Here is a 16,500-nt window from a genome sequence, read left to right on the forward strand (position 1 = left end):
CGCATTAGGAGCGCGACAGCAATAATAATTGCTCGAATAAAAGTGGCGAACAGAGTACGTCAATGAGCGTATTTCTACCTCAGCTGCTCAGTGATCAGACTATTCCGCTTGAAATCATTTTAATGTAAACGTAAACAAAAACTTGAAGTTAAAATTGTTTTGTAAAGGTGACCGCACATTTATCAGCACGCACGCGCCGTACGCGCCCAATTTTAGAATTCGTTATATGAAACGATGAAACGCCACATTTTGTGAACTATGCGGTGCGCTCGACATGTACGGTGCTGACAAATGTGAGATAAGCTTTATTGTATTTTACTAATGCGCGGTGGATAAGGGACATTCAGGCTTCAATCTCGAAATCAGCGGACAATAGGGCGGGAGCGGCGCGTTGTATATAGATTTATATGGACAGGCCTCTAAAACAGCGGTGCGGCAAGCGGCGTGCGACGTACTAGACGGCTTATCCATAATATAAATCCTATATACATTATATAATAATAATAACACTGGTCAACTGTAGTTTTGTTGCCTGAAAACTAAAAGCTGTTTCTGTAAGAACTTTGTACCCTGATCATATTATGTTTCTAAGAAATTTTCTTTCTATCAGCTCAGGTTTTTAAGATATTTCATTCCAAAGTTTAAAAAATCTCGAATTTTAGTCTTTCTTTAGAATTTTAGTAATACACATCCATGAGCCAGGAACTTTGAAAACATTTTGTTCCGTCGGCGGGATTCGAACCCGCGACCCCCGGCTTGAGCGACCAACAGCCCACCAACTGAGCCACAGAGGTCATCAAATACATTAGATCTCGCCGCCGCCGCTTCCGCCCCGCTGCCCGCTGATTTCGAGACTGAATCCTTAAAGTAGCTTTATGTTCTGACCAAGCTTTGTTTACATTTAAACCATAATGACTATTGAAACTATTTTATATCTTCTCAAACGGCGTGGTCCCTAAAGGCTAATGCCGTGATCGGTTTCTGATGTCCGCAGTACTCTCTCTCCAGCGTACCTTTTTCCAGGTTCCACAGACGAGCGTAGCTGTCAGAAGACCCTGTAATATACATACAAAACTTTTAAAATGCGAAAAAGTCTATAAATCGCTATTTGTATGTCTTTCTATCTATCTGTTACCTCTTAGGGTGGGTTGCACCAGAGGCGTGGTTAAAGTTAAAGTTATGGTTATAGTTAAGGCTAACTTTAACTTTAACTTTGACCACAGAATTTGACAGATGACAGCTGGTCCGACAAGGCTTAAAATGAAACGTGGGCGGGGGCGCTGCTGGTAAATGAGAACTGTCAAAAATGGCGTTTTTGTATGATGACAGCGTTAGTTCCTTTTTTCGCCACGTGCATCTAAAGCCTTGTCGAACTCAAGGTTATGGTTAAATATGGCGTCCATTTTTGATTTTAACCAAAGATTTGACATTTTGCATTGTAGTAATAGTTAAAAGTTATAGTTAAAGTTAGTTGGTGTAAGCCAACCTTAACGTTTAAAACCTGCTGACTATACCTTTATTTTCATTGTATTTTAAGCTAAAGATTGTCTTGAAAAAACTGCCGTTAGCAGTAAGACCGTCTATTTGTATTGTTTTTAATTTTTAGGTTGTACAAATAAAGCATTCTCTATTCTATGTAAATTGTTCTGTGTACATACATCAGTTGTCTGATTGCCATAACATATTAAAAATGCTAAAATCACGTGATTAATAGATGGTCCCTATTCTTTTAGACGGTTCTATTGTCTCTCTCTCTCTCTCTCTCACCTGTGAAGAGGTACCGGGAGTCGATGCTGAAGGCGGCGTCCCAGACCCAGCGCTGGGCGTCGTGGCGCAGCTCCTGCAGCAGCGACCAGTCGCTCGTCCGCCACACGCGCGCCGAACAGTCGCCCGACGTCGTCACCAGCATACTGCGGACATAATACTTTTTGAAATCAAATCCAAAACAAAAGAAGTTTATAAACTATAACCTACTAAAATTTAAAACAATTTAAAAATATTTTTGGATTTTGACATAATCTATATATTAATAAGTGAGCCAAAAACTTTGTATCCCTTTTGACGAAAAATGGGGAAACGTAGGTGAATGAAATTTTGCACAGTTATAGTTTATATGGTGAAGGAGTGCATCGAGCTAATATTATTTTTAAATTATGCTTTTATCACACATTTTTTTAACAAATAAAACATTACACAGCACACACACTAGGAAAAATGACAGATTTTTGAGTGACAAGCCTATACATACGAATTATGCTCTTTTATTTATGGTTGAAGCCTGTTGACAATAAGGTGACAATTGAAAATGGATTATAGTTTTTTTATTGAATCTTAGATACTATTACGGCCGTTCCCAATATTTGATCTATCTCTGGTTTTGTCCTACTAGAGATAGGAATAGCTCACAATTGACATAAAATATATGTCTCTAATGTCTAATGTGAGCTATTCCTATCTCTAGTAGGGCAAAACCAGAGATAGATCAAATATTGGGAACGGCCGTTAGACAATGCTCACACGACCAGTCTGAGATCAGCTGAGTCCCAGAGACAAGAGTTGAAAAAAATATGATAAAGTCAATATTTTTTACAAAATATAGGTAGTAGTCCTAATGTCGTTGAAACTAAGGTCGAATTCGACCATTGGGCGATCTCTAGTATTTTAAACTAGATGACGCCCGCGACTCCGTTGCAACAATATTCGTTTATCGCGCAGGAACCGTACATTTTTCCGGGATAAAAACTAATAACTATCCTGTCCTTTCTTGGGACTCAAAGTATCTTCATGCCAAATTTCAGCAAAATCGGTTCAGCGATTTGGGCGTGAAGAAGTAACAGACAGACAGACACACTTTCGCATTTATAATATTAAGTATGGATATAAAGCCGGCACTGGCTCTTTCATATTTTGATACCTCATACAACACTGTCAGGAAACATTTTTTTTACCTTACATGCCCTAGAGGGCGCTGTAGCCATTTAACTGACGACATCAGACGTCATATTGTAACCATTAACCAGCGGACGTCGGACGGTCAAGAGGCTTCTAACGACACCTCATAATATATTTTGTTTAATTCCTCCATAGCCGTATATACAGGTAAGAAAAACCACAGCCGAACATATAACATGCAAACCTTCAAGAAAAGAGCGTATTCCCCCTTAAAAGGCCGGCAACGCACCTGCAGCTCTTCTGATGTTGCGAGTGTCCATGGGCGACGGTATTGCTTTCCATCAGGCGACCCGTTTGCTCGTTTGCCCCCTTATTTTATTAAAAAAAATATATAACCTCCTCCTTTTTGGAAGTCGGTTAAAAATCATAACCCATTAGCAAAACTTACGTGGAATCGTGGCTGAACGTACACCGCAGCGCGTACTTCTTGTGGGCGGCGAGGTGTTTCCGCGGCACGGGGCCCCGCCCGGACCCGCCTAACGACCACACGTAGCAGTTGCCCTTGTTGTTCACCGCCGCCATCATCTTGCCTTCGGGATCTATCGCTATGTCCTGGATGGACGCTTCCGCTTCCGGTATCTAAGAGGGCAAAAGATTATCGCTAGAAAGTTCATTCTTGGCAATGGAAAATTTTCACAACTGACAAGAATGTTGTTACGTATTATAATTTACTAGCTGTTTGACCGAGCTTTGCTCGGTATTCGATAAAATACGAATAAAATGACATTTTCTAAAGATGATTCCTAGCTAGATCGATTTATCACCCCCGAAACCTTCTATATACTAAATTTCATGAAAATCGTTGGAGCTGATTCCGAGATTCCAATTATATATTTATACAATGTGTCCCGACACCGGTGTCCGATCCTTTAATGTCATAATTTATGGCATATTTTATCGACAAATTGGCTCTCAAATTTTTTCTCTCTCTCACGGTTGTAAAATGGCAGCCATTTTAATTTTTCTCGGCTTTCACACTAATCTGACCAGTACTTCACATGTAAATATCCGATGAAGATAAAAAGGTATCATTTGATAGCTGAATTTGTGGACTACGCTTACATAGGCAATATGTTATAAATTTCGTTGAATTAAACATAGAAAAACCCAAGTTTAAGAAAAAAAAAGTGTATTTTTTATTAATGGCTTTTTGTGGAAAATCTAGCAGATTAAACTGGTTCTTTATTTTAAATAGATAGAGGAAGTTTTCATCTTCTAAAATTCTTTTACTTCAATGCTCTAAGTCAGATAGTTTAGAAGTTATAATGATTTTCTTATGATGAGGTGGTCAGATTAGTATGAAGCCAGAGAAAAAAATTTTTTTTCAAAAGTTGGAGGAATACATTTAAAGATATAAGATACCATATTAAAAAGATGCAAAAATAGTTGCATGCAGCACAGCCCAGCAAGATCCAATATACAGTGCGTATAGCTCATACTCATACTCAAAATGTATTTCAAAGTTTTTGTGACTAGACTGTGTAGTAAAATGGTAGTCACTTAAATTGTGGCCTATAACAACATAGGTGAGATGCTTTTGCCCAACAAAATTTAGGCGTTCATGACTGAAAAAAAAATTACGTCTTTGGATAAAGCAGCCAGTAGTATTACATAATATTATAAGTTATAACATACTCTAATGCTAAGAATCGTAGGAAATGACATATTTGACATATTTAATTCCATCGAGCCGGCTCGAAGCGAGCATTCGAGCTGTCAGTTTTGGCGGTCCACACGGTGGTTATTTCTCGATTTGGAGTAAAACTATCGAGCAAAACCGTATGTCATTAATTAGCATAAGATTAACTAACCAATAACAGCAAAAGCAATAATAAGGGTTGACTCACCAGTTGTTCGTTATGGTCAGTCTTAAGGTCCCAAATGTGTATGATGCCACTTTGTCCACCCACGAAGATCTGTGACTGATCAGGGTGGAGTGCCACAGCATTGACCGGTGCTGGCACTTTGAAAATCCTCTGACATTGAAACTGGCGCACAGCCCTTTGAAAAAATATCTAATATCAGACAAAATAAAAGTGTTTAATAATCTATACTAATAATTTAAACACAACAGTGTGTCCATGATATGATGATGTATTGTTGTTGTATCACAGTCATAACAGTTTATGGCGACATCGTTTAGAACAATATACCGGTTAAATTGACAAAAATCAAAGGTCCTGGCTGAATGCTATATGAGCACCTTATCAAAAACATTGGTTTTTACGACATTGTTTACTACGACATACCAAGCGAGCACATTTGGTTAATTTTTCGGAGAATTATATTTGTAGAACGACTGTCTCAGCTGTATTGTAAACAATGTGAATAGGTAACAGTATCCACATCTGGCACAGCATAATGGTCAATGGCTATTATCGTAAAAGTAAACAAAGTTTAGGGTCTTTTGTAATTCTTAGAAGCAAGGCACATGCATGCCTTAGCCTGCTTCGTCATATCTCTTAAGTCAGTTTGTTACTTATCTTTACACAAGACACACCAAAACATATTGTTGAGTTAACTGTGAAAATGGTAACATGTCGCAAACAAAAAGAAAACAAATCAATGTCGAATAATTTCCTACATGATGACTATACATAATATTATTTTTCCTATTAATACCTGTCACTGGTTGTTACAACTTTCGGTTTTTACAACTAAAATATATGAGTAGTAGTTGACTGTAGTTTATCTAACTTAACTTAAAATTAAAAATAGTTTATGGAACATAAACAACTTGTTAAAATTATTGGGTACTTATAGTTAAAGCTTGGAATAGCATACCAGAGGATGTTATTGAAGCACAAACACACGCACACACACACAAACACACACACAGCTGAAGACTATTATTAAAGTATAAATTAATTATAAAAAAATTATACTGCCTCGTTAAATATAATAAACTAGATGACGCCCGCAACTCACTTGCCCCAAAATTCGTTTATCGCGCAGGAACCGTACATTTTTCCGGGATAAAAAGTATCCCGGAAAAATGTGAAATTTGGCATGGAGATACTTTGAGTCCTTTCCTGGGACTCAAAGTATCTCCATGCCAAATTTCAGCAAAATCGGTTCAGCGGTTTGAGTGTGAATAGGTAACAGACGGACAGACAGACAGACACATTTCACATTTATAATATTAGTATGTAAGTATGGATAAGTAGGCAAAACACAATAAATAAGTACCTAAGATCCCAAATGCGTGCTGTGCAGTCCTCACCACCAGAATAGATCCATTTGCCATTTTCCTGAAAATTAAACAAAATCACTAACTTTTTCACAAAGTTTTCATTTTCTTCTATGGTCTTACTGTAGTAATTGATCAATAAAAATGTCTTACCAGCTTACCTAATTCAATCAATCTTTTAATTCCTTAATTTAATTAACAAAATCTTTACTCACCTGGAAACCAACTCTGGAGACATTTTTGGACACTCCTTCAAAGTTGATGACAGGATCAGGATTGGCACTGGCCAGGTCATACATTCTGATGTGTTGGTAGCCACATGCAGCCACCATTTGTCCATTTGGATTGATTTCTAAATCATTGACTTGCTGTAATAGAGTTGATATAAGTAATGAAAAACTAATCAAATAATACATAAAATGCAACACAAAACGAATTAAAGTACAATAGGACATGGAGTGTGTGTGAAACTTGGAGCGCGCAAAGGGAAAGACCTTGCAAACCGTGTATTTTGCTGCTACAAGTTTAATATTGTTCACATACTCACAGAGTCAGGATGTTGCATGGTCCGCAAACACACACCGCTGTGAGCCTGCCATAGCTTGATAGTGTGATCGTAGCCCCCAGTCACTAGTGCAACCTGGGAACCAGCCCCGGCTGATCCGTCCCCCGACATTCCTCGCTCAAATTTAAATGTTTACAATACAGAAGGTTATGTTTACATACAAGTGCAATGTTAAATGAATAACCAAAATTTCTGAAAATTATCAATGACAAGGCAACTTGGAATTGGTAATTCTAATAGGAAATTAACACTCAAAATTAACAGTTTGTGTCTTTAGTTCTAATAATTATTATTGTTTTATTTTAAAACATTTTCTTCTTCTTCTTCTTTTTATTTATGGCTCCTTTGTGAATCGCCAATGTCAGAGTGAGTTGGAGTAGACTCTGCCTTAAATTAATGAACAAACATGGGGATGTACGGTGAATTTATGATAATGTACGGTGTCTGTTGAAAAATCTATAACCTAAAACAAACACAAACATTTATGGATTAGTACACACACCTATAATCTAATTTTGTTAGTATGAATGTATGTACAAAGAGTTTCAATAAATGGAGTATTTACAAAACATAAAACAGATTTAAAATAATTGATAGGGCGAGGGATCTTAGGAGGGAGGTAATCATACAATGAGGAACTATTTTTAGGACAGGAGAAAAAAATGTGATCAAGAGTGCCCTCGTCTAGGCCGCACTCACATAAGGAGCTATCTCTTACCCTAATTTTAGCCAGGAAGACAGGTGAGCAGCAGTGACCCAGTCTGATTCGGCAAACTGTTGAGCACACTGTTTTGCTAGCTTGTTGGAATTTGAAAAACCAGGGTTTGACTAAGATGCTATTTTGGATATCAAAGTAATGTTTGCCCTTATGTATGCTACTATTGGCCCACTCATTCTGCCACCTGGTATTCACTAGGGGAATTAGATCCTGGTAGCAAACCTTATACTGACTAGGTATACCTGTTGTTATGGCGTCTTTTGCAAAAGCATCTGCACCTATGTTCATGGGCGTACTCAGGTTCTGGGCCAGGGGGGGGCAAATTACCCAGGTTCTGGGCCAGGGGGGGGCAAATTACCCAGGTTCTGGGCCAGGGGGGGCAAATCAGATTTTTCATAAGCTAGGTGTTTTTAAAGAATAAAAAATTAATAATTTTTAGTTGTAAAAATATTGTATTGCAAACAAATGGCAAAAATTCGTTCTTAATTAATTTTTAATTTTTATAGATAAAAGTACTAGGGACGTCAACATGATCCAGGGTGGGGGAAGCTGCCCCCCCCCCTGTCCCCCCCCCCCTCCGTACGCCCATGCCTATGTTGCCAGTAATTCCGCTATGTCCTGGTATCCAACCCAGAACTACCTGGATAAATAAATAAATAAAAAACTCTTTATTCAAACAAACAAAACAGATCAATTTACACACGTTACAAAAACAGAAATAGTTTGAATTGGCGGCCTTACTGCTGGAAGCAGTCTCTACCAGGCAACCATAAAATATAACTAAAAATATTTAAAATAAAAATAAGATAAGATACTATTAGTATATAAATAAATAAATATAATACACAAATAAATATAATAGATACTTTATACCGAATAAAATAAATACATATAAGTAATATAATAATATGAATCGAAGAAGAGGATAAATCGTAAGGGTTTAAGAGTTTGCAGCTAAATCTAAGTAATATTGTTTGAGTCTTTTTTTAAAATTATCAATAGATTTGGACTTATGTATGCTTTCGGGTAAAGAATTCCACAGACGAATAGCAGAGACGGTGAAGGAAGAGTCATAGAAGTTAGTGTTGTGGGAAGGGAAGGCAAGAGTTAATTTATTGGCTGAGCGAAGTGTAGGATGCTTGTGTCCAAGAAAGGTAAAGTTTTGTTTGAGGTAAGCAGGAGTTTTGGGATTAAATAGAATATTAAAAAGAAGATGAAGAATATGTGTATTCCGACGCAACTTAACAGGTAGCCACTTTAGCTCTGTCCGGTAGTTAGATATGTGATCGTATTTTCTCAGACCAAAGATGAATCGGATGCAAAGATTTTGCAGGCGTTCAAGGGAAGAAAGAAGTTGATCATTTAGATCACTGTAGCAGACATCTGCGTAATCTAGGATGGGAAAGAGTAGAGCGTGAACTAATGAGATTTTGGTTGATACAGGAAGGAAGTAACTGAGGCGTCTGAGAGAAGCAGTGGCAGCGAGGAGCTTCTTGCGGAGTTCTTGAGTTTGGGTGTTCCATGAAAGAGTGCGGTCAAAGTATATACCGAGGTTGCGAACGGAGGAGCTATAGGGGATGATAGCCCCGTCAAGAATTATTTCTGGTAAGTTAGCCCAGTCGACTTTAGCAATCAGCTGCCTGCTACCAATGATGATGCACTGGGTTTTTTTCGGGTTGAGATTAAGACCGTAATAATTGCTCCACTTTAGTATTTCTGACAAGTCAGTATTAAGTTGAGCAATCACGTTAGAAAGTGAGGAAAGTAAGGCCTGTCTATAGATTTGTAAGTCGTCTGCATACATATGGTAGAAAGAAGAAATTATTTGTGAAACAGAGTTTATGAAAATGGAAAATAGAAGAGGAGATAACACGCTACCTTGGGGCACGCCTGCAAATACATCACACCATGAGGAAATTTTATTGTCAATTTTAACACGCTGCCGGCGTCCTTGTAGGAAGCTGCGGAACCAGTTGACGGCCTCAGGAGATAGATTGAGCGATCTAAGAAGGAGTAATAAAATGTCATGGTCTACTGTATTGAAAGCATTGCTAAAGTCCAAAAGGATGAGAATAGTTAGATTTTGGTTATCCATGCCATGACGAATGTCATCAGTAATTTTAACTAAGGCTGTAGAAGTACTATGGCCGGGGCGAAAACCTGATTGCAGAGGATTTAATATATTATTTAAATTAAGGAAAGAGCATAGTTGTTGCTGTACTAAACGTTCAAGGATTTTCGAGAGGAAAGGAAGTATTGAAATTGGGCGGTAATCAGAGAAAGATAGGGGACTAGATTTCTTGGGCAGAGGAATTATATAAGAATCTTTCCAAGAGCTAGGAAAAGCAGAGGTTTTGAGGGAAAAATTAAGGATATGGACGAGGACTGGTGATAATGTGTCAAGCAATGGAACTATCATGTTACGCCCAATGTTGTCACTACCCACAGCCTTAGATGAAATTGACAGAACAGCCTTTTTAACATCACTGATAGATAAATCCTTAAATGAAAATGGGGGGTAATCTGGTATAGGTAAGTTAGATATAGTATGACTTGTGTGAGCTTTTTTGTGAGTATCGTAGACATGTGCGGGGTTAGCAAAATGACTATTTAAGAGATCTAAATCAATGCTGGACGAAATTGAGGTTTTAGGATCTTTGCCAACTCCAAGTGACTTTAAAAACCTCCATACTTTAGCTTGGTCACCATTTTCGACACACGATTGAATGTGACGTTTTTGCGCATCTCTGCACATTGTGTTGCAGCGATTGCGGAGTTTATTATAGGCTAATTTGTCGACATCAGAATGTGTTTGGCGTAATTTAGCTTTTGCACGATTTTTTTTATTTATTAAGGATTTAATATCGTCTGTTAGCCATGGCGCTGGAAGGTGCTTTATTTTAACAGGGCGTAACGGTGCATGTTTATCAAAGAGTTCGATGATTCTACTCTCAAATATAAAAGTTTTTTCGTCAATCGAATCAGCATTGGTTATCTCTTCCCAGTCCACATTTTCAGCATCCTCGCGGAGACTGTCTATGTCGATATTTTTAAAGGACCGATGCAAGACAACTTTGGGCTTGGTTTTAGCTAGACGAAATTTGTATGAGAGGAATATGCAGTCATGGTAAGAAAATCCTTGCGCTGGACATTGGCCGTAAGAGTCTACAAGGTGAAGTGAAGAAACAAACATAAGATCAAGAAGTGATGGTGTGGAATGAGGATAGTGATGCGTGGCTTGCAGAGGAAGAGTATTTAGATTAAATGAGTTAATGATAGAGATAAGTTTTTTAGAACGATAATCGTCTTTTAGGAGACAAGTGTTAAAATCTCCCATCAAAATAATGTGCTCATAAGAAGGAATAAATTCATCGAGCAATTTTTCGAAGGCAGTAAAATAATTGACGGAGAGATTAGGACTGTAGAATACCCCAAGCAATATTTTAGACACGCCATTTGCTATTTCTAAAATAAGGTGTTCAGTATCATCGGCTGAAGGAGGTTGTGCTGATGATCTCAAAATTTTATATTTAATATTAGATTTAAGGTAGATTGCAACCCCACCACCTGGTCTACCTATACGGTCATTTCTAATGAGATGGTAACCGGGTAAAGAGTAAGAAGTGGAAGGTAGACAGGGTTTGAACCAAGATTCGGAAATAAGGATAGCGTCAATGAATGATTGAGAGTCAAATGAGTTAAGAAGTTCGGAAAAGTGCGCCGGAATACTTTGAGCGTTCAAGTGTATAATATTAAAATTCTTTAAGTTGTTAGAGAAGTGAGAACTAAGTGTAGAAAGTAAATGATCAGAACAAGTACTGTGAAAGCTATCGTCACTGCAACTCGAGGAGCCCGAAATAGATATAAAACTATCATCTAGAGATTCAAACATTGATAAAAAAAAAAAAAAAAAAAAAAAAACAATATAATATTATATATAAATATAATATATACAATAACGTTATCTATATAATAATAAAATATAAATATGTATATGTATTTTTTTCTTATATAATTACTTGTAACATACCAACCGACTTCACAATTTTATAAATTTAAAGAATATTTTCAAAATTAACAATAAATCTGTATATAATTCAATATAGTAGCTGCTGCTGCCTGCTATTATTCGTTATAAGAAAACAAGGCTTTATCACTTTTTCTTTTAACATAAAAAAAGAACAAGAAACAAAGAAGAAGAAGAACCACAGAAATAAGCAAATTTGACAGCCACAAACTATTGGTATTGACAGCTGACATTTGACAGGATACATGTTCACAGTTCACACTTCACTGTAATTCTTAATTAATAATAAAGTTTGTTACAAAATAACAATCAATGTAACAAAATAAATAACAATAACAATGTTTTAGACTTGTGAGTAGCAATTATTTTGCAGCTTGTCTAAGTACACAACAAAGCTAGCACATTAAAAATTATGATCTAAATATTATGCATTACAATTTTAACCTTGTGAATAACAATTATTTTACAGCATGTTTATGTTTATAACATATTAAAGTTAGCACATTAAAAACTTATGACCTAAATTAGACTAAAACAAAAATATACATTATTATTGTGACCTGTGACATCACAAACCACAGTAATATATTTTGTGGGTTAAAATTTACTTAATATAAAACACTAAGTAAAGTACATACTAGCTATTAACTCACAATACAGTATTAGAATGTGTTTGTTCCTTTTAATCCATATTATACTATAAATCACTTTAGACTTTAGACATAAATATGTGAATAATTAATAGAAATGTAGACTAGGCAACACAGTGAAAATATAATATAATTAAACAAGAGAATAACAGTATTTGCTGTAAATTAAAGGCTATAGAATATAAATATAATGAACTTCTAACCAAGCTGCTTAGTTTTTAGGATTCTTTTGGGTCTTTTGCTGACATCGGCTACAGCTGGGGGAGTGTTATTGGACAAGCTAACATTAGATTGTTGCTGGACACTTGTTTTTTCCGAATTGGCATGAGGAATTGCTTGTAGTTCTTGGAGAGATGTTATTTTGTGACGTGAGCCATCCGGAGTTGATATTATAATAATACCGTTTCTAGTCCAACAGTTTGAAATTCCAAAAATTTCTCTTGCAGCAATAAAAGTTTCGTGTCTGCTTTTGTTGAGGAATTCTGACATTGTTGTGCCTGAGCCCTTTAAGTTTGTTTTAGCGAACCAGATGGAGTCTCTAACTTGGATTTCTTGGAGCTTAACCAGAATAGGTCTGGGCACACCTTCCTTGGCCCTTCCAATCCGTTGGCTTCGTTTGATACAAGAGGAGTCAAGAGACTTTAAGTTTAATTTCATAGAGATAGTTGCCATAACAACTGCTGAAGTGTCCTCTCTGCTGTCCTCTGGGATTCCATGAAAAAGGAGCATCTTTCTTCTGCTACGCATTTGCTCCTGGTCATGAAATCTACTTAGCAATGCCACCTGGGACTGAAGATTCTGCAGAGCGGACAGAATAAAAGTCCTAAAGCACTCAAATTCTGAGGCTATGCGCGGAGTGGAGATTGTATCAGTTGTTGAAGTGGTAGCCCGGGCAAGTTCTTGTTGGAAACCCTCCATACTAGATTTGAAGACTTTGGCCAGATCATCTATGGTCTTTTGCAGACTTTCCATTTTGAAGTGAAATAAGTAGGATTTGAGTGAGTATTTTAGAGGTTATAAATTGTGAAAAAACTGTTAGGAAACTGAGGTCGGTGGTATTAGGTATTTACGCACTCATAATGTTGTAATTATTGCGGTTTTGTTAATAAACAAGAAGTAAGTGCAAAAAATTTAGCAAAAATATTTTCACACACAAAATGGCGCGTTGCGCGTTGTTTTCGGTAGGCGTCCTTTTTCACTTTCACTTAAAAAGTTATATACACTATTGCTCATGTAAGTCTAACACTGTAATTTATTAAGAGATTATATAAATTTGTAATTTAACACAAAACGAAAGTCAATTAACTACTGTAGGTATTTAGAATTATTTTTATAACGGGAGACAACAAAAGTACGTGTTGCGCGGCCGCCGATTCAGGCGCGAGATGGATACCTTCTGTATGGCACCTAAAGAGAAGCTGTCTTATTTTCAAGACCAGGGGAAATTTACTTTTGGAGCGAAACTGGTTGGAGTTAATGGCCTCTAAAGCACTTCTGGAATCCGAAAGAATAATGGAGTTGTTTAAGCTGTGGCCAACAAATGTGATTGCCTCCAAAATTGCCAGGGTTTCCCCTGTAAAAACTGATGAATAGGAAGGCAATTTGAAACTCAAAACTACATTAACTTTCGGAATCCATACAGCCACACCAACGCAGCTGCCCTCCGAAAGCTTAGATGCATCTGTGAAAATAAGCAACCAATCCCTAAAGTGCTGATTTATAATATGTTGAAATTGAGTATTAGCCAAGTCAGAGCCTTTATCAATTGAAAAATTTAGAAGCACTTTTGGAGGAAAGGTAAGTGCATTATAGGAAGTAGCAAAGAGGGGATTTAGTCTACACTGGAAAATAGGACAAGGAAGACGGGTAATTGTATGATAGCTGACTAGGAGACTGGGAAGTTCCTTATGCAGCCTATAGCTAGAAGAGCTACCTAACTGCGAAAGAGTGTGGAGTTTACCGATAAGAGGGTGGGAAGAGGACTGGAATAATTTAAACACAAATCGGTCTGACAAATATTGTCTCCTTATGTTGAGTGGGGGATCCCCACATTCAACTTGGAGTGCATTAATGGGTGTGGACCTCATGGCCCCAATGACTATTCTTAATGATTTATTGAATTTTATCCAGAGTCTTAAGGCCTAATTTGTTGCAGGGTTCTAGCATAAAGGACCCATAATCTAAATGGCTTCTCACTAGAGCGTTGTACAACAGCTTTTGCGTGTAAGGATGTGATCCCCACCAGGCACCAGAGAGTGAGCGAAGAATGTTGATATTTTTCTCGCATTTTTTTGCCACGTGGTTTATATGATGTACACCATTTAATTTGGAGTCTAGATAAACACCTAAGAATTTTACATTATCTCTTACAGGGAGAACCTGATGATTTGAAGAGATGATGATTTCAGGTATAATTCTAGATCTACTAAAAATAACGACCTCCATCCATTCGTTAAGGTAGCTAATGGCAGAGTTGAGGCGAGCTGCGCATTCCGAAATATCCTTTGAGGCCACGTATATGGTCAAGTCATCTGCATACTGGAGGATCTCACAAAAGGAAAGGACACTGAGGTCTAGGTCGTAGGAGACAGGAGGGAATTTTGGGAAGAGATTGTAATGGAACGGGATGTAAGGCAATTGCAGATGTTGTTTGCCATCTTCGCGGGAACACTCAGCTGATGCAGTTTTTGCCTGAGCACCGGAAGTCTGACATTGTCGTATGCAGATGACACGTCCAAAAACACCGCCGTTACATGTTCTTTTTTTGAAAGGGCTATGCGTATATCGGTAACTAGGGTTCCTACCAATTATATTTAAGTTACTCTATGGTTCCTACGCCGTCCATGGTGCTATAGCCCTTCCGAAAGCCGAACTGTGTTTTAGATAGCATACCTCGACTCTCCATCAGCCACTCCAACCGGTTCTTAATAAGGTGTTCAAAAATTTTGCCTAAAGTATCCGAGAGAGCTATGGGTCTGTAACTTGCTGGGTCGTTACTTGGTTTTCCCGGCTTAAGTACTGGTAAAACAATTTGTGAGCGCCACTCATCCGGAGGGATTTCTAACTGGTAGATGTCATTCAGTATGTTCAGACATAGATGTTGAGTTTCTGGTCCACTGTTGGCAATGAAGGAGTATGGAATTCCATCTGCCCCAGGAGCGGTATCCTTTAGTGAACCTAAAACCAGTCGAAATTCCTCCGGAGAAAAAGGGGCGTCTAACCAGTTTGATGATGACCCTGAAGATGTGCCGACACGAAGTTCATCGAGGGACGGAACCGTCGGAGGAGCCAACCTTCGCGAAAATGCGTCGATCCATTCAGAAGGATCATTGGACTGACGGTAATTGCTTGAAGTCAGGGAACCACGGAATCTTTTAATGTTTGTCCAAACAGTTGAGGGTTTAGTTGTAGGCGACAGACTTAAACAAAACTGGTTCCAACCTTCTCTCTTCTTTTTGGAAAATAATTTTGAAACCTGAGCCGAAATTTTTTTACAGTTAATAAAATTTGCCATGGTCATAGACCTAGCGTAGAGGTTTTCAGCATCCTTGCCAGCATCCTGCCAGCTGTGGTACATTCGTCATCCCACCATGGAGGAAACATTTTACGATCTCCAGTGTATTTGAGAGGGATTGACCTCTCCGCAGCACGAAGCAGGATGTGTTTAAAATTTTGATAATTTGTGTGTGGATCGTTTTTGAATTGGAAATATGGCGGGTTTCGGAATCTGTGACTCCTGCAAATTCATCCCAGTTTGCCTTTGCAAGCTTAAATTTTTGTCTTGGGGAATGTGGGATCATTGTTTGTCTAGTAGAGTAGGATATGGTTATTTTAATAGGAAAATGATCACTACCATGGGAACTAGGAAGGATAGACCATGAACACAATGAAGAAATAGACGGCGAGCACAATGAAAGATCTACCACACTCCTCGGGTTCTGCAAAGGAGATACCCTACGAGTGGGAGATCCATCATTAAGCACAACCATGTCATTATCATCCAAAATGTCCAAGAGCTGTGAGGAATTGGAGTCATTGGAATGGGAACCCCAGGAAGTATGGTGGACATTGAAGTCACCTAATACAACCCGAGGAAGGGAAATAGAAGAAATAATGGATGAAAGTTCGGAAAGGACGGAAGGATTAGGAGAAGGAATATATACAGATATATATACAGTATTTACAACACGGACAGCCACAATATTAAACAAACTACTATGTACAGGTAGAGAAAGTACAGCATATTTACATTGACTGGAGACCAAAATGGCTGCTCCAGCCTTACCATCAACTCTGTCGTCCCGGAAGCATGCATAGCCCGATACACGAAAACGTGAACCAGGCATCAACCACGTCTCCTGGACGGCAATAATTGATGGCTTATGACAGTTGACTATG

The 16,500-nt window shown here is 38.0% G+C and overlaps 1 protein-coding gene across 1 annotated transcript; it reads right to left on the minus strand.

The window, feature by feature from the left end:
* Nucleotides 1-774: 774 nt before the first annotated feature.
* Nucleotides 775-6,969, minus strand: LOC121733302 (target of rapamycin complex subunit lst8). Its single transcript, XM_042123518.1, has 7 exons — nt 6,690-6,969; nt 6,358-6,510; nt 6,142-6,203; nt 4,800-4,953; nt 3,341-3,531; nt 1,768-1,910; nt 775-1,055 (listed from the first exon to the last, which is right to left on the minus strand). Exons 1-7 carry the CDS (start codon nt 6,816-6,818, stop codon nt 940-942), a joined length of 948 nt encoding a protein of 315 aa, XP_041979452.1. The 5' UTR covers nt 6,819-6,969; the 3' UTR covers nt 775-939.
* Nucleotides 6,970-16,500: the final 9,531 nt, after the last annotated feature.

This window comes from Aricia agestis, chromosome 13 (assembly GCF_905147365.1).
Source record: "Aricia agestis chromosome 13, ilAriAges1.1, whole genome shotgun sequence".
Lineage (NCBI taxonomy): Eukaryota > Metazoa > Arthropoda > Insecta > Lepidoptera > Lycaenidae > Aricia > Aricia agestis.

What these genes read in the sequence shown, in the direction of transcription:
- LOC121733302 (XM_042123518.1), bottom strand. Translation starts at nt 6,818, where the DNA reads ATGTCGGGGGACGGATCAGCCGGGGCTGGTTCCCAGGTTGCACTAGTG. An exon ending in CCATGCAACATCCTGACTCT is followed by an intron (nt 6,511 to 6,689) that starts GTGAGTATGTGA and finishes ACTCTATTACAG; the next exon opens with CAAGTCAATGATTTAGAAAT. An exon ending in CTGACCATAACGAACAACTG is followed by an intron (nt 3,532 to 4,799) that starts GTGAGTCAACCC and finishes TTGCCCTCTTAG; the next exon opens with ATACCGGAAGCGGAAGCGTC.